Consider the following 25,040-nt stretch of genomic DNA (forward strand, 5'->3'; position numbering starts at 1 on the left):
AAATGGATCTCCTGTGGGGAAACCTGAAGAACCCTATATGGTTCTAGTTAGCACCTATATTTCTAAGAGTGTGGGGGTGAAACTGTTCATTGTGCTTACATCTCGGCCATGGTGTCGGGCAGGTTGGCTGGGATGGCGGTGAGACCTTTCCCTCTACAGTCCACGATGTTGTTACTGCAGGTACACATAGCGGGGCAAGAGCCTCCACCGATACTGCACGGCTGAAGGCTGGAAGACTCCTGGTGACCTGAAGAGAGAAGTAGAGGAGAGAAAATAAACTGCATGTGAGAAAAATATAATGATAGGAGAGGAACATGCAGCTCCTACAGGTGTGTGAGCACAGGTGGATTTGGTTGGTTTCACTGAGCGCAGCACGACTCTCAGCGGGATTACAGGGTGAGATTGTTTGCCGGAGGATTTGTGCGCTGACATGGAGCTGCTCCCGCACTCTTGTGGAGCTCTAACTCTTCCACTGCTGTTCATGTCATCAACCCTTTGTGTTTTATAAAGTGAATTGCAAATGAACACACATTCCCAGGGATGTTTTGACATTGAGAAAAAGAAATGAAACATCCTACTCTTGACTTTATTGTAAAGCCGAACATCCTTGAGAATCAATGGGCAAGAAACTAGGTTATCTATCAAAGGAGTGCCACGGTATATTGAGAGGAGAAGAAAGGCATGAATAATAGAGTCGGAGCAGCGATTGAAGGCCTCCCAATAACATCCATTGATCTCTCCGCAAATTTTCCTCCTGAGTCTGCGTTCTCTGGGTGGAATTGATGCCATTCTGCACATTCAGCTTTACAACCCCCCACCTCTTCACTTCCATTTGTTCTAAAACACTTCAACTTTTCAATTTGCATACAGAGCACACAACCCATCACGCTGTCTCTAGATACCTGTTCAAATAGCTGCGGCACTGTCAACGATATGGTGAAGAGCGGGCGCTTGCACCGGCGCGTTTGGCATGTGTGGTGTGTGTATGTAAGCCTAACCCAGATAAAATGAATAAAACAGACTTTTAAATGGCCTCATTTACACAGCATTACTAATCCGAGTTTCAAACCATGAATATTTGATTACCTTCCTATCTATCGCTCAGCTTGTGTGGAAAATGTTGGCGAGCGAGAGTGAAGTGGGGATAGAGTCAGGGAGAGGAAGACAGAGTGAGTGATGGTGAGAGTCTGTGACAGAGAAAGCACAGAGCTCAAAACTCCACTCCCTAAAACAGAAAGAAAGATCGTTGCCAAACATGCCTCTCTGCGAAGGCTCTAGCTCTTGGACCATTAGCCAATAAAAAATGTTTAAGGTCAGACTTCATGTATCCGGCCAATCATAATAAATTACCTGAAGGGACGAGATGCTTTGACAGATGTGGGAATCAGGTAAACAAAACACATAGCATCAAGACCATGAATCAACACTCGCTCGGTTGCTCAACCCCACGTGATCTAAGGCCCAGTGATACGGGATGGCAGAGCTTTGACAGATCTGGGATCAGGTGTAGGGCAGAGAAGAACTCCCTTCTGATCTAACATGGCATATTTGACAGGCCTGGGATCAGGGAGAGTGCAGAGCACAGCTGGAGCGGCCTTAACAATGACAGCTCTCTGACAGGTATACTTGAGGTGAAGCTGTTTGATGTACGTACACTCGTCCCCTGTTCCTCCTAGAGCTGTTTTCCCCATTATCTCTTTCCCATCCACCGCCCCTACCACTCCATTCCCATCCCATTTCCCCCGTTTTATTTGCTCCCACCTTTCTATAACTCTCCCCTCCTCCAGCTGCTCTCACTCACTCCTCTTAGCATCCTCATTTTCAGCCTCTCCACTCCCATATCTCTGCCAATGACTGTCACTACAACCCATTACCTCCTGTCCATTTGCTCGCGAGTCTTTACATTTAACCTCACTCCACCTCATTTCTCTCATCATTTCAAAAATGTTACCACTGGCTTCTTCCCATTTGTCTCCTTCTTCAAATTCCCTTTCAGCGCAACTGTCGGGTTCACCACTTCTCTCCCCATTCTCCCTCTTTATACACTCATTTCTTCCCTGTTTCCCACTACAGGAGTTGTATTTTATTCCACCCCTCCAGCAATTCATTACTCATTGCTCCTTTCAAACACAATATTTTTGCTTCATTTATTATTCCCCGGGTGCAGTAATTTAGCGCAATAGTCATTAATTTTATGTCATATAACCTTAAATTGGCACAGGCAGCTGCTAACTTTTACTTACCTCTCCTGTAAATGATCAAGGAGGTTCACATGTAAATGTTTTGCTCGATAAACTCACAGCAGAGGCTGCTCACACAAACTAAAGAGAGTCAGAGGATTATGAGTAATTAGGAGGAAAATGGACTGGCAGTGATATTTGGCCCACCGTTTTTTACTGATTTTCTCAAACAGTGATTCTCACCCAGGTTTTAAGTGTTCTCACTGTAAGAAAAAATGTTTTTTTTGCTGTTCACCATCACTTTGTGGTGAGAAAAGTGAGAAAACTGCCTCAGCTTTTAGAAAGTGAAGGAAAAATGGAGGGAAAACACAAATGAGGTGCTGATCATGCATCAGAGCCTCTCTAAGTAACTGAAAAATAGAAGTAAAAGTGTTTGCTCTGCAAATGTTATTTTTAAAATCCAATTTTCATACAGATTTAGTATTTTTTTAAACCTGCTTTTGGCTGTTTTTTTAAAATCATTAAGCATAGATAAAAATTCACTGCTTTAAAGAGTTGGAAATAACGAGCCCTCAATATAGGTTTTGGATTGTTCTACTTAAATATGTTATTCAAATTGATGAGAAACAACTGCCTGGAAAAATATGATATTATTCCTCGAAGTGAAGCAGTAAATGTGTTTCGCTGCTCATTACTGACAAAAAAATTTACAATATCGTGTCGCTTTCCAGACGAATACTGGGACTGATAGTCGGTGAGTCATGATGCCGAGAGCGCTGCAGAGTTTCATCATAATTTGCAACAGCTACTAACACGCTGTACCCCATTTTCCTTCTCCTCTGCCTCTCACAACAACTCCTCTTTTCCCTCTTCCTCTCTTCCAACACAGCGCCACCCCGCCCCAAATCCCCCGCAGGTGGCCTGGCCTGGTCACAGCACAAACACGCACAAACACGCAGGGAACATCGGAAATACATATATGTGTGTGTGTATGTGTGTGCCAGCAAGCCAGCCCCTAATGAGTCCTTCACTGGGAGTTCAACTCCTGGTCACTCATCCACTCAAGAAGAAACTGTGTGTGTGTGTGTGTGTGTGCGCGCGCGTGTGCGCGCGTGTGTGTGTTTGTGTGAGCACACATGTTTGTGTGTATTTAGAAACACACAGTAGATTTTGTTTTCATCCTGTTTATCTTGCCCAAAACTCTGTGACCATTAAGACTCACGGAGAACCAATCAATCTGCTGAAGCTTTGTCCAATGAAAACAACACACTCTCACATGATGGACGCTAACATCAGCATGCTGCACGAGCTGCAACTTCCCATCATGCAAAACCTCAACTTTCTGAATCTGCATCCTACCAGACCCCAAAGTTTCCCTGACACCCACTGCTCCCCTTTCCTATCTGGAATCGTTACACTCCCACGCTTTGAGTCTCTTTCCCTGGGCGATGAATAGTTAATGATCTGTGCTGTCACGCCGTATGGCTGCGTAAAAATCACAACCCATGGAGAGAGGGAGAGAGAGGGGGACAAACGTAGACACAAACACCCCTCGCAGCTGGTGTTGAGAGTGAGATGGCCTTGTAGGGAGTGGAGGTTCTCATGCTGTTTTTCCATTGTCCTGATATGATAACCCCCATCACACATCGCACATGCTCTCACTCTCCCACACACACAGCAGAAGAGTTAAAAGCCAAATAATCCCTGTGCCAGGAGGGGAGAGGCAACGAATAATGACAACTGAGGAGCGAGGGCTACTACAGTCAGTGGGTGCAGCCTTTGCTCCAGCTGTGTGTTTTATATATATATATGTCATGGCATTTCCTCGCCAGCTCCTGAAAGCTGGAGACACATGAAAGGGCCAGAGGAGAGCCGTGAGGTTGCCCGGGGGCAGAGGAGCTGTCAGGTGGCTGCCAGGTGAACACACTGACACAAAAACACAGCCGGAGTGGAGGGAGGAGAAAATCTACCAGGTAGGACAGGGATGTTTTGGCATGAATAATATGATCAAAGTACCCATGAACAGACTGGCCCTTTCATCCCTTTTTGAGATGCTGTAAAACTAGCGCTCTCTTTTCACTGAACATGCAAATGACTAAATAAACAATACACAATATGAATGAATTTTCATGTGGTATCTCTCTTCAAAGGGCTCCGACACACCAAGCTGACCATCGACTGTTGGTCAATGTCTGACCGTCGCCCTAGTTTTTGTGTCTTGTCCTTATTGTTCACCAGCGTATGGTAATATAATTTATTCTTTCAACATTGAATTGTGTTGTTGATGTGTTAACCAGCATTACTGAATGACGATTACAGACTACAGCCTGCTGGTATGGAGAGTTATTTCCTCTCACACAGGCACAGAACATATGTGCTAGTTGGCTGTAGTCTTTGCAGTGTGTTCAGGTAGGACTGGGCGATATAATGACTATGTACGATATGATCAATATATTTTCAAGCAAGATATTAATTTAGACAACACTGTTTGTATCGATACAGGGTCAAGTTGGGTTACATAACGTGTATCAGTGCGCGTCTCTCCTCTCTCACACTCTCCGCACAGCTCCGCCCCACACACACACTCACGCACAAGTTCTCCATTAACACTCAGAGAGACACAGAGCTGCTACTCTGTTTAATCTGTCTGTTAATTAGTCTACAGTGCGATATCGGTCTATACGTTGCACGTGCTACGCTAAATCAGTCTATAAGAAGAATGACTTGCCATAGCAGCACACATGCAGTACAGCGCTGTGCTGCTAGTTTGTGTGTGAGGTGGATCATAGCACGTCGCTGTTCTTCGTTGTAGTTGTAGTCTATTGTGTGACACTGAGAAAGCACCTGGATGCAGGCGACATATCTGTTTAAAAAATGCAGCGACAACGGACGTGTCATATACAACACGTACATAAAGCGGACAAAGTGTCTCGCTCCATCCCTCCCTCTGCCTCCCTGGTGATGCTATGTGCATAAATAAAACCATTTAAATCATTTTCCAGTACTAGATTCATTTGAAAGGCCAACATATGGAAAACAACTTTTTAACTCCCCCCACAAAGATTTTTAATGTTCCAAACTACAGTGACTTTAGGCCTCCTTGATACTTTTAGACTCATGTTATAGTTTTGTTTCCTGTGATGCAAACCTTACAGCCCTGCTATTTATTTTATATACTTTTTTTATGTACATGTTGTGCAGCTGCATATTTTCAAACAGGGAGAAAAATCCCTGTCTTTGCATTTTATTTTAATCACAGTCTGTTTTTATAAAAATGCTTGTGGCATCTCAAATGTGGCTTTGACTTGCAGCTGAAAACATGTGGCCCATTTCGTAGAAAATACCGAGATAAATATCGTGTATGGCCAGTCAGCCTGTACATACCAAGATATGAATTACTGTCTGTATCACCCAGCCCTATGTTCAGGTGTAATTTTCTGGCAGAGACACAGCAGTCTGCCTTCGTCGCCACTAGTTCTTTGTGTCAGTTTGGTGTGTCTGGGCCTTCAAGTTTCTAAAGAGTCTTACCTGAGCAGCTGAATTCGTGTTTCTGTACCTCTGCCACATTGAGCCCTCTGAGCTCAGCGGGGCCAGTACACTGGGTAAACAGCCCGATCGTAGGCCTCTGTCTGAGCCACTGTGCCAGCCACGCCAGGTGACAGTCACAGTTCAGATTGTTGGAGTGGAGACGGCTGTTAAAAGAGAGACACAATTGAATGCATTAAACAGATCCTCTCTGCCTCTCTCTGCTATCTAAAATACCACCAGCTAAGGACACAAATAGCATAAAAAGTGTCTATTCTTTCCGAGAACTCATCACATCCAGTCCCTGCGGCGAAACACACTAAATGATACGCTACATGGATGATTGTAAATGGCACATTCAAAAAAGGAGGAACACTAAAGAGGACTTTTCTAAACCCAATGCTCCAAACACGGCATTCCTGGAATGCGGTGCCTGTCCAGAATAACTCTCGCTGTGGTGCGGTGGACCTCTGGAGCACGTACGCTAACTTGCAAACCCATGCGCACACAGACACATAGTGCACACACAAACAGAAAAAGCTATTTAATATAACCCCACTGGGAGTGAAGCCCAAAAAGCCACCACAAGAGCAGTGGAGTCACGGCTCCGAGCATTTCAGCAGGCATAATTGTTTTAATTTGTACATAATTTCAGATTTAGTAATCACATACAATGCACAATACACAATGGGCTTCTGGGGCTATTTTCGTTTATTTGGGCTAGTTGTTGTTGTGTGTGTGTGTGTTTAGATGGAGGGGATAATGGCCCCTGGCATTGCTACAGACCCCTCTGTGGTGCTCTGTGGTTATGGCTGCCCCCCAACACTGCCTGGAATGACAGAGCCCATCTACACCCATTGAGATCGTACGGGACAGAGAGTGCTGAACACTTTCTCTGCTGTGCCTGCATGCGTGTTAAATATAGTTTTATTTCACCTACAGGGAGGTAGAGAGCATTGTAGTGGGAAAGGTGTGACTTACAAGGTTCGTAGCTTGGGCATGTGGTTGAAGCTGGAGACGGGAATGCTGCTGATGTTGTTGTTGTTCAGCGTTCTGTGGAAATAAAAGAGCGAACAAAGTCACATCTGCAGTGCAGGGGGGAGAAATTTTTATATTTATACTTCAATAAGAGTTTTGTTGTGGCCGTCCTCTTCCGTTCCATGTTTTTAAATCAAACCCTCCCCTCTCTTCTCTCTCTTTGTGGCGACCCACTGGGAATATAACACCTTATTCCACGCAGATGGGAAGCCCTCGCACCTCCCACGCACACATACAGTCGTGCATGCAAATATACACACATGCATGCGCAAAGCATGATCACGAGCACCCCAACTTGAAGTTTGAGATACACAGAATACACACACACACGCACGCACACATACGCACACACACACTGTCGAACCCTGGGCATCAGCTGCAGTGAGACAATCAGGTCATTTCAATCAGCCTAATAACCCTCTACCATATTTCAAGCTGCTCCCCCTTTTAACACAACCTGTCCTCCTCCCCCATAAAACCTATACACACAGACCTCACCAAAACAGCCTCCCCATCCCCTCTTACACCATTATGACAAACCTATCACTACATCTGCAATCCATCCGTGCCATGAAAGCAGTTAATGGCTTTTTTTTTGTCTCCCCACCCCCTAAAAAACCCACAAACACACTTGCACAACACAGTCTTTCACCACAAAAATAACAAGGCTGTCAAAGTGCCTTTGTCCCCCCGACCGGCACTGTTAGTCTACATTGTTTCAGGTGGAGAGCTCTAACGGAGGCATGTGATTATGATTTTTGACAAGGGATGATTAATTGAATGTTTAAAAAACTGCACAACATGGTCACTGCTGCGCCCAGGGAGGAATGCTCACTTTGAATGGGATTTTTGATCGAGATGGCTGGAAGTCCCTTGTCAGATGGCCCGCCCAGGGCTGGATGGGGTGTAAATGGAGGTGGAGGAGTGGGTGGGGTGTTAATGTGATGGAGGGGAGGGTTGCTGTCAACTGTGTGGAACAATGAGTTAATGGAGCTTGGTCTGTATGATATAGGCCCCCTCCTGAGGCCCACTGGGGGTATTTTGGCATAATAACTGAGGCCGTACTAATTAAAGGTCTGCGCTATGTGTATATTTTAGTTATGATTATGAGCACAGCAAAACAATGTCTTCATTTAACTAAGTGCTTTGATGGAATGATATAAGGTGGGGCTCAATGAATAGCATCACTTCAGATACTTACAGCACTTCCAAGCCTCTCAGTGCTCTGAAGGCTCCATCCTCGACGCAGCCGATGTGGTTTTTATCCAGCTGGCTGCAGAGCACACAGGAGAGACAGCGAGGCTTTGTTACACAGGACACATACACAATCTTTCTGTCTCCCCGTGGGGTAGTTGTAATCATCGATACAGTAAGCAGTACACTGATGGACTATGGTAAATCGATACTGGTTTAGTCATCTCAGCTCATGTAACCTCCAAAGAAGAGACGCAAAGGGGGGCTTTGCTGATTGTTTATCTGCAAGCTCATAAATCTGTGCGTCTGTGCACAACCGTGCGTGTGTGTAATCTGGCGAAGATGTAAATCACAGTTGCTACAAGCCATCTTTGGGGAGCTGCTTGTGTGTGTGAGGTAGTTAGTCGACTCAATCAGAGTCAATCCACTGAACACACACACACACACACACACACACACCAATATGCACATAATGTTTTACTCATACCGAGGGCCATTAACTCAGCCACATGAAGGAATAGAAATATGTTAACATGCTGGAATCATACTGAACGGAGCCGGAGCGCACTCGTCTGCTGTTCACTGACTGCAGCTTTCACTTTGCTCTGGATAATCTTGATTCACTCTTCACTGACTTATTGCTGATTTATTGGAGTTACCAACTGGCAGTACATCAAGAACTAAAAACTGATTTATTGTTTTAAGTTATTTTTTTTAAAGCAAACATTCACTTCGCTTCTCCAATGTGAATATTTTATGATTTTCTTTCTATGAACTGAATATATTTGGCTTTTGGACTGTTGGACAAAACAATACATTTAAAGGGCCCCGACACACCAAGCTAACAGTTGGTCATTGTGGTGTGTCTCGCAGCGTTAGCACAACTTGGTTCTGCTCTGCTTTTTTTCGGACGATTTGGCATGTTGAATCAGCATTGGAGAAGGCGGAGCCCATCGATGAAGGGAATCACTCTGATTGGCAGATCAGCTCAGCGCACGAGAGGAGAAATGTAAGAAAGAAAAGCAAACAACTGACTAAAATCAAGAGGGTGTGACATCGAATCAAACTTGTTACATGAGGTAAAATTATTTTTTTAAGCTACTGAGCTCTTTAGTAAAACAGTTCGGGATTACTTGCTAGTGCAAACTAGCATACTAGTATACTAGTATACTACTAGTTCTTTCAGCATCAGGTTGTGTTGTCAGTGTGCTAACTGGCTAACTAGCATCTTGAATCCGTCCTGTTGGTCCTCCAGTTCTCCCTTTTTCTTGAAGAATACAGACTAGCACCACCGGCTGCTATGGAGAGTTATTTCCTCTCACGCAGGCACAGAACGTACGTGTCAGTTGGCTGTTGTCTCTGCTGTGTTGAAGTGCAACTTTTTGGCCAAGATATAAGCAAGTAGGGCGACGCAATAGGCAGCCTTTGTCACCATTAGTGCTTCGATGTCTGTCTGGTGTGCTTGGGCCTTAATACGTTTTCATGGGTTCTGCAAACTTATGATGGCCGTTTTTGCTATTTGCTGAAATTCTATAAACCATCCATCAACCTATCAATGACAATAACCATTAGTTGCAACGCTGAGTACGTCTATCCCAGCTGGAAAAAGGAAAGGTACTCACAGGTTTTTGATGTCTGTAGCTCCTCTGAAAGCTTTCCTGGGGATGGACTGGATGAAGTTCTCGCTCAGGTCTCTGTGGAGACAATAAGTAGGCATTAGTTACACATAACTTCCCCTCGAGGACGGCTCGGTGTGGTTTGTTTGGTTCAGCAGGGTGTGTGGTCTTTAAAAAAAAGTGAAATGCGAGCCTTTTTTTTTTGGAGGCAATATTAACACCATTTCCTATGTAAATGTTTGACTTCCAGTGTTTAAAGCATGCTTTTCAACCAGCAGAATTCACGCTCTATTCAGTGTCACTCCCTCTTTTACCACACTCATCGGTGCAGAACAGAAAGCTAAGGGCAATTTTTTTTTCCCTCTCCAATGAGTGCCAAAACCCTGAGGTGTGGTACTGCATGGAGAGCTCTACTCACAATGGAGTGGTTATTTTATAGTGGCTGTATTATTCAGTGTTCATTCATGCTATAATTTGTTCTCTGTGCTTTGACCATGCTCTGGTGTGAGGTGCCCAACTCACTGCCTGCACACAGACCGAACAAACAGGCAGCAGGGCAGCGACCAATGAAGGGTCTTTGCTGATCCTGTGGGGTAGATTCATTAGGACGCTGCGGCACAAAGAACATTATCTTTCACTATTAGGCTGTGTGTGTGTCCAGTGCTTAACGGTGGGTACAAATTAGGTATTTGAAAAGTGCATGTGTGTGGAAAGTAAGAAGAGTGAGAGAGGGGAGGGTCAGAGAGGAGAGGAGTGAAGGAGAGTGAGTGAAACACAAGTAGCCATAGTTTTAATTAGCAGTCTTTTGTCTGTCGTTTAAATGGTGAGCTAACCTCATTCAGAAAGGCTCTGCCCCTCTTTTGCACACACACACTACACAAGGAAACTGAAGGGCGCTGCCAGAGAGGCTCCTGTCTTGAAACACACGCACAACCGGAGGGCTCCCACAGCTCGGACAGATGTAAACAGAGTACTTACGGTTGCCCATAGAGAGGTTGAAGCACAACACCACAATCTATAAAACTACACAACTGATGTGCATGAGACTCTGATGACTTGTACTTTTTAAATGTTAATATACACCACAGCACGCATTCCCATGACTCACACAACCAGTATCCACACTTATAAAACCCCATGGGGTAATGCTAAAATGAATTCCCAAGACTCATCAGTCTCACAGTGTGTCCCCATTGGGTCATCGTCAATTTTTCTCGGAATGACTATCGTGCATACGTTATTTAAATGGGACACAAAAGAGGGGAGCAAAACACACCACAGCCTTTATGTTGTGCAATCTATCTAATGAATGGGTGGTTGTGCCTTTATGGTGCAGCAGAAATTAAAACAGGGCTCTGCATGCCAAGTACACCACAATTAAAAATGGAATTTGTGTGTTTGCTGTTTTTGTTTGTTGTTGGAATATATTAAATCCAAGGCAACTGTTGAACTTTCACCGAAATAAAATGAGGCACTTTGCTTTAACACGCACAGTTTTATTCATATAATATGTATTTTTTCTCATCTTTTACATACAAACATAACAGTACACTGACTACATTAACATGCACACTAATATTCCACTATTATTCCAAATATGACAATATTCTGAATTTGATAAAGGTCATGTAAACAGCATATTTCATCTGGATATTCTGAATTACAACTTTTTAGATATTTGGGGACATGCTGGTCTTATTTGCATTTTAATAGCTTTATTTGGACATGTATACATTCAGAATATGCATCTCAACTGGGGTTTTTACCGCAGGTTGCGACACCTTACCCCTGTTTACGGCTAGCTCTGTGCATTGTCATGGATATGTTGTATGCAAACCAACTTGCTAACACTTTGAGAGGCTGTGGGTAGAGATGCATGCCCCAAAGAAAAGCCAACACTTCTGGTTGGAAGGAGAATCACACCTACTTTTAAACATATGAAAGAACTGGATATCAACAGGTTTTTGGATATGCCCAAAAAGCTTAACACTGAATGTTTCAAGAAGGTGGTTGAAGCAATGAAAGAAGCAGGCTGTGCCATCGGTGGAAACCTTTGAACACATCCTATATTGATGCAGAAAAGCAAAATGACACAAGTGGCTCCAGTTGTTCTACTTTTATATTGACGTGATAAATAACATGTTAGTGCATGTTAAGCATGGCTGCATGTTAACCGGAGTATCAGTGGAATATTCATATTCATCAGCCAAGTAAACATCCATTTCTGTAACCACTTATTCTGTTAAGGGTTACGGAGGGCTGGAGCCTATCCCAGCTGACACTGGGCGAGAGGCGGGGTACCCCCCTGGACAGGTCACCAGACTATCACAACCATTCACGCTCACATTCACACCTACGGGCAATTTAGAGTCACCAGTTAACCTGCATATCTTTGGATTGTGGGAGGAAGCTGGAGTACCCAGAGATAGATGGGCTCCCCCACTCAGGGGTTCGAACCAGGAACCCTCTTGCTGTGAGGTGACAATGCTAACCACAACATTACCGTGCCTCCTGCAATGTAAACTCATGTAAATAGCTTAGTATAAATATTTTCTTATAAACCAGAATAATATTTTGTGCATGTAAACAAAGTCACTGAGTAGCAGCACACTCCCCAACCCTTCCCTCCGCCCTAATATTACCAAAGAAGCAGACAAACAAGTGAAAATAATGAAAACAAAACTAAAAAGCAAAACCGAACAAACAAAAACAACAAACAAAAAGAAAAACAGACAAAAGCAGCGACCAAGGCTATACATTAGATCCTGTTTGTGCATGTGTGTGTTCAGATGTGTGTAATTGACAGCAAGAGTGAAAAAATTGAATTTCCCCTCGGGGATTAATAAAGTATATAAAATGAAAAAGTTACAAGTTATTATATCATAAGTTCTTAATTTATGGTGTATCTATATCCATAAAGGCTCACAGCCAGATTTTGTCCAAGTGCATTATTGATCAATGCTTTCAATTTTTCAAGCAAAAAAGAAAAAATAACTGAAACCAAAGGTCTTGAAAAATATAACCACAGTCGTCTAGTTAGAGTTCATCTCTCTAAAGGTAAAAAATGTCATATTTGGTCCAGGAACAGCTTAAAACTTGGAGGAGATGCATTTTTCCAAAGTGGAGGTATGCATTTCTTTGCAAAACATGTTATAGTTATTAATACTGTAATTTTTTATACAGTTTAATGTTTCCTTGGACATTATTGCATGTGCACAGTGAATGGTCCTATAGAGATCCCGCTGCATGTTGGCAGTCGACTGTAACTTGTTGGGTCTTGCCCCATTTACAGTCTCACCGCATTAGACGATGACTGTGTATTTAACATGACATGACACTATGTGGGAATGGCCATAAAATGAGCACCTTTATGCCTTGGATAAACTAACACATAAGCTGTCCAATTATCTTAACTGCATCACATTTCAACAGTGCAGACAACAGCTTTATCTGGCTGTTATTCTCAACTCACAAAAATGCGTCGTGCATGTACAGATGTGCAAATGAAACACACACGTCACTGGCTCGTGTTCAAAGAGAGCATAAATATTCCATCTAATGGCACATTCTAATTTTATCATCTGAGGTTTTAGACTTTTATTTCCTCTGCAGATCTGCGTAACATCTGCTTTCACAGAGATATTCAGGCGAAGCAGTTAGCAGGCAATTTACGCAATTACACAACAATAATCTATCTATTCTGTCAGTATGCCACATTTTGCAGGATCATATCCCAAACATCAAACCACCTTCATGTCTCCTCACTATGGGAGCCAGAACGGTTGTGCTCCCTCCAGTTCCTTTGTTGTTCTCTTGGCAAAACAGCCCGAGTGCAGAGTTGAAAGCTGAGTCAGTCTGGCACCCGGGCTATATTGGTGCCTCTTATCAAGGCGGCTCCATGCGAGAGGAATGCTTTTGGTCTACCTGGCCCTGCACTTTATCTGATGACTAATTAGTCCTCTCACCTTCTCCTCACCTTCCTGCAACAAACACACCAACACACATGGAGATGCCGTAGTGGCGTACTGCAGACAAACTGTTAATGACTTCTCCCCGCGGACATCTGAGTGTGGTATGACTTTTCAGTGTGTGTCTGTATGTAATGATAACAGATTGCTGTGCGAGGACAGTGCTGTTGAAATGCCAGAGGCTACAGTAAGTGCAAGGAGAGGAAGAAAGACAGAGAGATGGTGACAGGCATGAGAAGCTGGAATACAAGACGAGGCAGGAAGGCTCTGACGATATGAATACAATGCTATGTGTGTAAGTTGTAAAATGAAAGCTCTAGGGTGGAATCCTCACACTAAAACCCTCATAATCCTATTAGCACGCTATAACACGATTGGCTGGAGTGATCTATATGCTCCCACTTATGGTGCTGTTTGATTGGATTAGATGCTGAGGTCGTGGGAGGTCGCTCTCTAACTGTAGGTCTGTTCTGGGACAGTGTGTGCCCCCCCAAAAAGCCCCATGACAACCCTAAATGATGCTATCTGTCGTGCCAGAAAGTCTGCCTTTCTCTCATTTACTTATATTGCTTTTCTCCCTCTGCCTGGTTCCTTTCTCTCCTCTGTCACATATAACAGAATAATCACAGTGGTCATGGTTTGGAGTCTGCAGTCTTCTGCGTCCTCTAAGGATTTATCGACGCGTTCGACTCCTACAGGAGCCAGGGCAATATTAAATTTAGCAACGCTACATTTCTGCATTTACACATTCTTAAAACGGCAAACAGGACATTTCTGTGGGAGACCATGCTGTATTTTACATAGTCTGTGGTTGCCCCTCACTGGTATTTTTTAAGCTCAGCCCTGACTGCGTTGGCTCCGAGATATTTGACATTTCTGATTAGTTTGGAAGCAGATTTCCAGGGAAGCACTGAACCCATCGAAAACAGACATGATTATGTGAGAACAGACACCACAAAGAGGGATATTGGCCACCGTGGCCTCCATCACTGAGTCATGACGGTAAATCTAACGTTACAGCCCTTCAGCAAATACCACCACAGTGCATCACTTGAGAAGCAGCCCAAACATAGTTAAGAACCAAACTGGCATGGCGAGAAATGACAGTTTCCTTCCTCTTTGTACCGTCTATCTCCATCAAATCATTCTGCCTCGTAGACTGGATGACATTAATGGACATAGTCATCGTGATGTCACCCACTGGTTTCTGGAGCCTCGAGTTTGGCAGTTTGGCTGTCCCCATTTTGGAATTTTGGAGTGATAAGTGGCCGTATTTGGACGAGAGAGAGGAACCGTGGAGAAGTGACGGGTCGATCTGGTTCACAGACTGTAGTGGCGCCCTGCAGACAGCCTGTCACTCAAGCAGCCATGCCCTTAAATATGCGTAACTGTAAACCCTAATAAAATCTAAATGGATGAGTTATAGGAAAACTCAACCCCCGTCATGTCATGAATGGAAAAAAATAATTATAGAGACCAAAATATTTTTGTGTTTATTCCTGCTGTAATGTTGGACATTTTAAATGGGTGGCAAGCGGCAGTCTACAAGGCAGAAAAATGAAGCCTATAAGGAAGTGTCAAAAACTGCAGTTCCTTGGATGGCCCCTTGAGGCTGGCTCCAAAAGCAAGCCAAACTCCATTGACACCCATGTTAAAATGCCTAACTTTCCAACAGAAATAAACACGTTTACAGCTTCTTTAAAAAAGTTGTTGGTCTCTGTTGCTAATTTCCAACTTCATGACAACTGTACAGGTGGTGAATTTCTTTTAAACTCACTTATTTATATCTTATTAAGATGGCCAAATGCCAAAATCAAGGCTTCAAAACGGGAGCACACAAACCAATGGGTGATTTCATAGTAGCTACGTCCATTATTTTATACAGTCTACAGCACTGACTTGCTGTTGGAGCCAGCCTCAAGTGGTCATTTGAGGAACTGCAGTTTTGGCATTTCTACATTGGCTTCCTTTTTTCCTCTGCTTTTTCTGCCTTTAAAGCTACAGTTGGTAACTTTTAAGGAAGTAAACTGTGTCATATTTGCTAAAATTGTCACTATATTTTCACTAAAATACACGAGGGTCTGTGAAAAAAATCATGTCAGTCCCCCTCTTCCAATTACTTCTAATAACACACCAAAAACAGAGCCGAGGAGTCTCTAATGCAGCTGTCAATCATGCCAATCACAGCTCATGAACACTGGTCAAACTAGGGAGCAGTGATCACTGTCTATTTCTCTTCTCAAATTGTTTCAGAAACATATTTTAGTGTACTGTTTAGTGTAAAATGAGAACGTTTTTGACCCTGTTGTCTGAAGTACCAAGCACCACCCACCGGCTGTAGTAACTTTCTCATTTTATAGCTAAACAGTGCACTAAAACACGTTTCTGAAAATATGTGAGGAGAGAAAATGCAGTAACAGAATCTTGTATTTGATCAGCACTGTCTAGTTTGACAGTTTCACTGCAGGTCATGAGCCTTGACTGACATCATTGACAGCTGCATTAAAGACTCCTTGGCTCTGATTGGTTATTTTTGTTCACGTGCATTAAGGCTGTAAGAAGCAAAGTAAGACAACTGACTTAGCAATTATCTGTCTCATTTAGTGCTATGTGAATATAGTCACGGTTCAGCAAATATGAAAGAAGTTATTTTTCAAAAAAGTTACCAGCAACAGCTTTAAGTGTCTGGCTAGCACACACTTTCTAAAATGTGAGCCTGTGTGTTGCTTCAGGCGTAGCTAACCTCAGGGTCATCAGATTGTGAAGTATTGCAGGCGCAGACACAGCTAAGAATCAGAGGCAGGACCACAGGTCATAACCCCCAGGCTACACTCCACTTGCACAGCTCTGTTTAGGGTAAAAGGATTCATGGAAACCCTCAGAGCCACGCCGCACTCTCCGCTAGCCAGACTCCTTCCATACACTCATTACAATGCTATGAAGACTATCCCGAGGTATGGCTGCAGCCTCCAGTCCCAGTCCAGGCCCCCAGGCATCTCACAGAGTGCTGTAATGATGTCAGACCTGCAGCTTTATTTGTGTCATTATTTCCTGCACACAGCATGCCCGCCAGTCCGTTTTCATTACGGGTGTGTGAACAAATGCCTGAGTGAGCGAAAGCGAGTGCGGCTATGTCAGTGTTCAAACGGCCATGACTTGGTACAGATTTACCTTAATGCACTACATACGTTGAAGTGGGCAGCTAGTTCATTAATGTAGCCTGGCTCCCTTTAAGTGACGTTGCTCACAGTTCATTCCCATTGTGGCTCTAATGATGAGGTAACACACATGTTTTCAGGTGTGTCCTCGCTATAGGAACTACAGCCCGCTAACACACTGCGGTCAGGGTTTTTAAGGTTTCACTTATACAAACAATGGTATCGTTTAGTCGCCGTAAAGTGCTCTGACAATAAACTCAGCTACTGATATGCCTATTTACAAGAATCCCTGCAGAGTGTATATCTGGAATAATTAGCAACGTTATCAGACATAGCTCAAGGCGCCTGGTCTGGAGATTAGCCGCACGTTGAAGGTAATGTCTGGTTCCTGTCTGATTCACATCATTAACCTCTGATCTCTATCACTGCACTAATACTGTACACAACTTCAGCTCTCCTCTGCATGGCATAAATACCTACTGCGGCTGCATAACCGATGAGATGTTAATCCCACCAATCAAAACAAGCAGTGTAAAGAGATTAGCATGTTTTTTATGCCTATGATAATCACACTTTTAATTCTTTAATCCTTACTTCTGACAGCTGAAGGAGTTTCTGCAATGCTGCGATGGATCAGCCACCTCAGGGTTAAAACCCTGACGGCTTTAGGGCTCCACAGTGTAGTACTCTGCGGCTAAGTAATATACAACTCCTAATGAATAAATGAAAACAAGCACACGAACACTTGCACACACATGCCTACATGCAAAGACAAACAATTGCCTCTTTCATGTCCCAGAGATTTCATAACCTCTGCCTCCACAGTGGGTTGACAACAGCGGTTGACAGAGGGGATCATAAATCAGACAGAATGAACTGATTTTCTGACGTCTCGGTTTTAGAGGTTTCTCTGAGGGAGAATACACACTGTCATTTTAGGATTCATGTGGAAGTCTCTCCTTCAGTGACCCCCTTCACACTTAATGTTTTCTGTTTTTATTTCTCCGTCTGTTTCTGTTTGCCCTTTTCTGGTGAACTAACTCTGCTATTATTCGACTTTTTTCGTGCTGCTTTTAAAGGAAACCAAGGCTGATTTTTTTCCTGAAAATACTGACTTAAGTGAATACATTTAAGGTCTTACACTGCAGTATGGATTGGGAAAGTAGAGTTTTTCCAAAATACTGTCGAGCAGCCAGGGCATCAGGGGATGTTTCAGCCCCTAGATGCTGCAGAGTGAGCGCTCGTGGGTAAAGGCAGCTGCGGACCCAGGGTAGGTCTGAATGAGATGGAGGCAGTTGCATGGAGTTGCTTTGCCCGGTCAGGCCCGGAGAGAACATTATCTTTTGCCTTCTGCTTAGATGTGATGAATTAACAGCTCACAGCAACTTATTACGAGCAGGTCTCTGGTTTGTCTTTGATATCTAGTGTCAGCAAATATAATGCTGCACATTTACGATCCGTCCCATTAGCTCAGAGGGCTAACTTGGCTTGTTTCCTATATTATGCGAATGTCGCTGTGACCCTGAACGTCCCACTGAACCTTGTTCAAACTCTCAAACTCTAAATGAAAAAGAGGAATTTTCACTCCGACCTCATCACATATCGACGTTTGGTCATGGACTTTCCATGTCCAGGTACAATGTGAAAGGTATCCTAGGCGCGTTGATTGTTGACATTCTGGGATGCCGTGTCAAGTTCTGCCTGTTACATGCGTTGTCTTCTTTCAAAATACACTTCCATTTTCACAGGAAATTGAACGTTTACATACAGTCCTTTTCAAAATAAGTGCGCTACATCGGTACAACAACGCAAAATGACGTTTTTTTCCCACCAACAACTTACACGTGGTTGGGTTTAGGCAATAAAAACACATGGTTAGGTTTAAGAAAAAAGAACAGGGGTTGATTTTATAATCTTACAGGATGCGAGCACTGCTCTCCCCAGGTGAAAGTCTGTGTTTGCTGCACTGCCTGCCCTAGTTGGACTTTTGCCACCTTAACTTTCATTCTTACCCCGCCACATTTCCCCTTGACGCCGCTGAGCGCGGTTAAATTATCGCGCCGACGTTAAAAGACGGCTTATTTTCACCAGTGTCTGACGCCGTAAGTCACTGCCCAAGCGCCAGATATCGACAACTTCTGAGTGAGACAGGGTTGATTAAACAGCCACATCTGATTTGATTGACATAATTCTGAGGCACGTACAGCCCTAATCTGAATGTGGAATACTCATGCTCAAGAGAAAAGATTTTTGTAGATGTTTTTATAGCATTTGTGCATTTCAGAAGCAAAGGAAGTGACCTGAAAGTGCTGGATAAAATATTTAAATATGTAAATGATACTTTATCCTCAAAAGTGTGACATGGCCCAAGTTTTCCCATTGCTGCTTTCACAGCCTCTCACCCTTATTTCATCCTTTTTTCTCTTCAGACCACCTCTTATTGCATCATACTTTTATATATTTGGAGATCTATATAAAGTCAAGCTAAGAAAACATTTTACCCCATCTTAAAAAAAGCATAAACCCATATCCAGTGAAAAAATTAATCTCTCCTCTGTATTTGACTGATTAGATTTCATACTGATAAATAACTGCTGATTCTAAAATGAGGCGCCTGTATTGTGCTTGTATATGTGCCAGCCTAAGTGCATTTATTTTAGTGTGTGTGTATCTGAAACAGAGTGTTTGTTTTCTTGATTTCTTGACTCGATTGCATGATAAGAAAATGTTTATCCTTGCCAAATGCTCTTAATTTCACTCCTCCATTAAAAGAGGGAGAAACCGACAGAAAGACAGAGGGGGAATGTGTCTGATTACTTACTCATTAAGAGAGTTAATGAGGTGTGTGAGGGCTGTTAAAAGAATGGCAGTGTGCTGCCACTAACTGCTAACTACTTTCTTCCTCCCCGCATGGCAAAAACCCACAAGCAGACACACACATAAACAACTACACACAAACTGTGGGCTTTCAGAGCAAAGTGGCTGAGCCTGGACATGTACCAACAAATGACTCAAGATACTGCAAATAAAGGAGCAATACATTCAAACAAACAAACCAAACCAGACATACACAAACTGTTTGTGTATGTCCGCATCCACATTTTGACTTAATCTGCGACAGAGCAATGAGTCCTAAACTGTTTACATTAGCGCTCATTTATGGTACAGAAGCAGCTGCTCTCCTGAAACCAAACTGTGCTGAGGAGAAAGAAAATGCAGGTGTCTACAGAGTTCAGACTTGAGACTTGGAGTCGAGTCAGACTTGTCACAAAAATGAGCAAGTTTAAAGTGAATACAGACAACTTTTGAACTTTTACCCTCCAGCCTTTCCACCTGGTATTATTGGTGGCGCTGCTTTGGCAAAGACAACTGGCGGACAGTATGGTAGTGGACATAGATGCAGCTGCTCCTCTTCATTACAATGTGTCATTTTTACAATTGCTTGTTTTGGATTAGAAAGTTTAGTCTTACTCAGCCTACAACCACAATGATTCCTAACAATCAGCACTACATACAATCATGTTGAGAATCAGTTTTGGCTACTATCTTGGGAGGAAGACACCATCAGCATTGAGGAGAGCAGAAGCAGAAATGGGGAAGGTAAGCAGGCTACAAGCTAAGCTAAAGGCTACGACACACAAACTACCGCTCTGGATCATCCTTCCCACAAATGTTCAACTCCTTCCCAACACGATGGAAGAGCTAAGACTGAGGATAACATAGCAGCAAGGCACAAACAACTGTTAAATCCTGATTCTCTCAGAGACATGGCGTAACAACAATATTTGCTATGCTAGAGTGGAAGAAGGCTACTGATGACACAATCTGATGACGGCAATAAGATGGACTTTGTATGTAAAGAAATGTTTTTTGGTACATGGCCACATCAGTCATGGGTATTGTAATTTCGTTTTGGTGTTGTCTAAGTATCCTTGAGCAAGATACTGAACCCCAAATTGCTCCCGATGGCTGTTCCATCGGTGTGTGAGCTTTGAGTGGTTGGAAGAAGTGCAGTACATACAAGTGCAGTCCATTTACCACTGTGCAATCAACATCTACTTCATATGATAAGCTTAAGCAAAATAAATGAATGTTTTTCTAATTCTACTGAAGGGGATCATCAAAGTTGACTTGAGACTTTGACCTTGTAAAATCCCACAACGGAGAAAAAAAAACCCAGGCAGGCCTTGCATAATCATGAAGTTTGAATATTTAGACTAATTGACCTAATTAGGCCTCATCTATGTCAAGAAAAAACTAACAAACAAACAAAAACATTAAAACATATATTTAACATCAAAATGTTTGAATGTCAGAACTCAGAGACCCAAAGGACTGCAATTAACTTGCAATTTTCCTATTAACACGTGACTTGACTAAAACATACCCAACTTGACTTGGACTAATCTCAAATGACTCAAGACTTGACTCCAGACTGGCCCCAGAACAGTTGAGTGATGTGATACCAGCAGGTAGGAGCAGGTAGTGGAAATAAAGAGGTAATGATCGGACCTGGTGTGAAAATGGAGCCATTAGTCCTGTCTCTGGAGAAGCTACAGCTGATGCAGCCAACCGAGGGAAGGCAGCAACAAACCACGAGAAAGCAGTGACAGGAAAAAAGAGTGAAGAGGTAGACATTGTGTTATTGATTGAGGCCATTTCTGAGCTTTCAAAAGGTCTTGAGTGCATCGGAAAGTAAAAAAAGAACTGGCTGTGTTAACACGTCCCATTAATGTGTAGACATATCACTGGTGGAGGTGCAGAGAACTGTAGAAGACAATGAACCCACAGTGTCAGGCAGATGAAAAAAGAGGGAAGGTGTTAAGAGTGGGGGATAATATATAGAGAATGAGGTGAGAAGGAGTATGGATCGAGGCTGCAGGGCCTTTGGGTGCCTGCCAAAACACAGGCATGTATGTGTGTGTATTTGTGTGGCCCGGAGAGAGTGACTGAGTGTTTCTGTGTGCGGTCAAGAGTATCTGCGCCTTGCTTCTCACCCTCCCGCAGCCCCCCTCTTATCCTTCTCTCTCCACACCTTCACATTATGCCTTCTCTCTCGCTAAAATAAATGATAAACATGCCTCCTAGCTGCGTCTCCCTTCACTTTCTCTCACTCTCCTGTCTCTCCTCGATGATTTGTACCTCCACGCAGCAATCTGGACAAGGGAGCCAGACACCAGCACCACTATCATCATCATGATTACCATTATCATCCGGAGGTCAAAACACAGTCTCAAAAATAAAATCCCTCATTCATGTTCACACAAATTATCATGCACACAGTTGCACAGATATGGGACGTGCAGGCACGCAGTGTGTAAGGTGTTTCTCTGGTCCCTTTGTGGTGGAGATGAGAGCTGGATGGAGCTCAGTGGGAGGAGGACTTGATAAGCGGGGAAGGAGAAACTGCTGCTTTTATAAAGAGAGGAATAAACAGGCTGCTTTAGGAATACTCTCGCACAAGAAACCCAAGAGAGACCGTCTCTGTCTCCCTTCTAGGCCTAAATATAGACTCTACAAAGAATCCTAATGAAAAACAAACACTGCGCTAATACGAGATGCAGCATAATTCAATAGCGTCTTTTTCTTTGTAGATTTTCTTTTCTTCCAAAAGCTAATGTCAACACAAGTCCACTAAAACTAGTACAAACAGCCAGGGAATATGACTGAGTGGAGCTGCATGACACTCCACTGTCTCCTTCCTCCGCAGTGTCGCTCCCTCTATTTATTCATATGGACTTCAGGAAATAAGTCGTCAAGCAGCATTATCTCATTTCCAGCAGACCCCACAGACTGTCATAGCACAGCCTTCATTTATATATTTAACCCTCTAATGTCTTACGCTTTTACATGTGATGAAAGACGGAAAAAGGGAGGCCATGCGGACGCATCTGGAGAGGGTTTGTGATTTATTCTGATGTTGAAAAACACAGCTAGCATAACACCCTCTGTCTCTCTCTCTTCTCTCGCTCTCACAATATACACACATTCACAAACTGTCTCTTTGCGATGGGACCTAAAGGGGATTTCATGGATGGACTCCACTCTAATCATCTACAGCTCGCCGACCAATGAGAAACACACAGCGCTCCCAGACTGGAACACTCAACAACCACCAAGAGAAAACACAATGTCAGTGGAACTTATCAAGCCCACATGAGGGCTGACAGACACACACACACACACAAATCAAGACAGAGCTAGTTTAACTGTTGCCCACATCTCTTCTTTCACTGTAAGTGATTCATGATGTCTATGTGTGTTTGTAGGCTTAAAAATCCCATATGAGCGCATACATTTGGCGGCGTGCTTTGCTGCCACCCGTGAAGCAAATGAAAGAGTTAACATGGCAAAAGAAAGAGAAAATCTATCCTTTCTCCCAGATCTCGATTCACCCTAATTTCCCCCTGCCATTATGTCTGCTTGCGTTTCTGAGTGTGTCCAAGCCTTTCATTGGCAGTCAAGCTGAATGATGGAGCAGGGCTGAGCGGCATCGATCATGACGAGCGCTCACAGGCGCTATCAACTGACGGCGGGGGTGTACGATAGCTCTGCTTTGCACAGGGACGTGGCCAAGCCCCCGTCCATCCATCACGTTGTCTACCTGCTGGACAATAGAAGAAAAGTGTGAGAAAAACTGAGAGGAAAGGAGGGAGGATGAGGGAAAACATACCTCTCAACAGGTCCATTATCACTGCCATTACCTATCCCTACATTAGCCAGCGGGCTCACACCAAGCCAGAAATAATGATCTCCATCTCTGAGAATAGCCTGGAAATCATTTTGCCAGATTGGACAAATGTTTTACACACAGTCGGGACAGGGGTAAAAGGAAAGGAGACAGCCATTTAGAAAGACAACAAAGCCAATCTGGGTGGCTGCTCACACACACATACACATACACACTGTGTGGTCTTACTAAAGTAGTTAAAGATGCCTCTTTGTGAACGGCTGGCTACCTAGAAAGTGGTAAACTGATCCTTAAGATCGAATGACAGCTTTTCCTGGAAGAGCTGGTCTGAGGTCAGCGTTATTGAGCCGCTGGGATGACAGATCCACCACACCTAACCACAGGCGGCTGATACCAGATCACAGGACTGTCACTAAGACACACACAGTCAGGAGCTATTTCAATCAACACGTAAACTGAACACACTTCAAGACACTTAATCGACTCCATGCACTTCGTAGTGGGGCAGAGTTGCACCAAAGATACAGAGGGAGGCAAAGCTCTGGGGAGATGGAGAGTAAAAAAAGAAAACATGAAACACAGGGAGGGGGAGATTTGATGACCGCCAACCAAAATGAACCCCTGCACAGATCATCCTCTCGTTAACTCTGCCGTCCGCTCTCTGAGGAACGCGTACACAGCCTCCTCTATTCTCCAGACTCACTGTAATCGAGAGTGAAACCTCCCAGTCATTACTTTAAGCTCTCACAGTCGCCGTCACACATGGAAAGTATCAGGCGAGAGGAGAGGAGAGGACTAAAGCCAGAGGGAAGGTGAGCAGAGGAGCTACCTTTATATCGTGCCTGCTCTCTGTCCAAATCCCTCTGAAACTCAAAAACAGCCCAAAGGTACCTGCCTAGATACACACAGTCAAGGACACCTTCTCTAAATAGAGGAACTCATTAGAAGGAAAAAATGTTTGATTTCCCTTCAACTCATCTTGTTATTGCTGGATATGCAATTATTTCTCTAAACTTTTAACCAGTTTCTCTTTTGTTTTCTCATTGAATTCTGCGGGTGTGCACTGACATACATATGTAGTACACATGCATCATTACGCCGTGGGGAAAATAAGGCCATACTGCACTGAGTGGGAGATTTAGTTGTCCCATGGCACAGAAGAGAGGTGAAGTGATGGAGCAATAAAGGCTGCAGGCTCTTCTCTCGGTTACCCATACTGCCTCCTGCTCGCCATGATGTATGAGACAGGTGCACTGTGGCTGACGTCAAGTCAACAATTCACTCCGGGCATGTATCACCTTATCTCTAACAGGCCACACTCACATGCTCACATGCACACAAACACACGCTCCGAGGCATGCTCTCACATACATACGGCACTTTCACTCCCACACCCACACACACACACACGTTATCTTAATGCAGCAAGACAGCAATGTAATCAGCAGTAAGTCAGGCCTCTCGTCCCCGTATCTCTGCACTCAGTGCTTCACAAATTACACAATATAGGTGAGTAGTGGTTAGCTGGAGACAAGAGCAGCTGCTGCGCACTTTACTTTGTGACAAACAGAAGGTTAAATTAGACCTGTGTGTCACACTATACAGCACTATAGGGTCCTCCAGTGGGGAATTGATTTATAGCCAAGCATCAGATTTCACCTGTTGATAGC

General features: G+C 43.7%; 1 protein-coding gene across 4 annotated transcripts in view; it reads right to left on the reverse strand.

Annotated features, from left to right (window-relative positions):
• The window catches only part of slit1a (slit homolog 1a (Drosophila)), a 111,004-nt gene that overhangs the window by 41,560 nt on the left and 44,404 nt on the right, over nt 1–25,040 (reverse strand). For all 4 annotated transcript variants that reach the window (XM_049601406.1, XM_049601405.1, XM_049601408.1 and 1 more), the window contains exons 5-9: nt 9,560–9,631; nt 7,945–8,016; nt 6,687–6,758; nt 5,709–5,872; nt 100–247 (exon numbers count right to left, since the gene is read on the reverse strand). In XM_049601406.1, the coding sequence (XP_049457363.1) occupies nt 100–247; nt 5,709–5,872; nt 6,687–6,758; nt 7,945–8,016; nt 9,560–9,631 (528 nt within the window). The remainder of the gene's footprint in view (nt 1–99; nt 248–5,708; nt 5,873–6,686; nt 6,759–7,944; nt 8,017–9,559; nt 9,632–25,040) is intronic.

The sequence above is a fragment of the Epinephelus fuscoguttatus genome, linkage group LG16 (assembly GCF_011397635.1).
Source record: "Epinephelus fuscoguttatus linkage group LG16, E.fuscoguttatus.final_Chr_v1".
Taxonomy (NCBI): Eukaryota; Metazoa; Chordata; class Actinopteri; order Perciformes; family Serranidae; genus Epinephelus; species Epinephelus fuscoguttatus.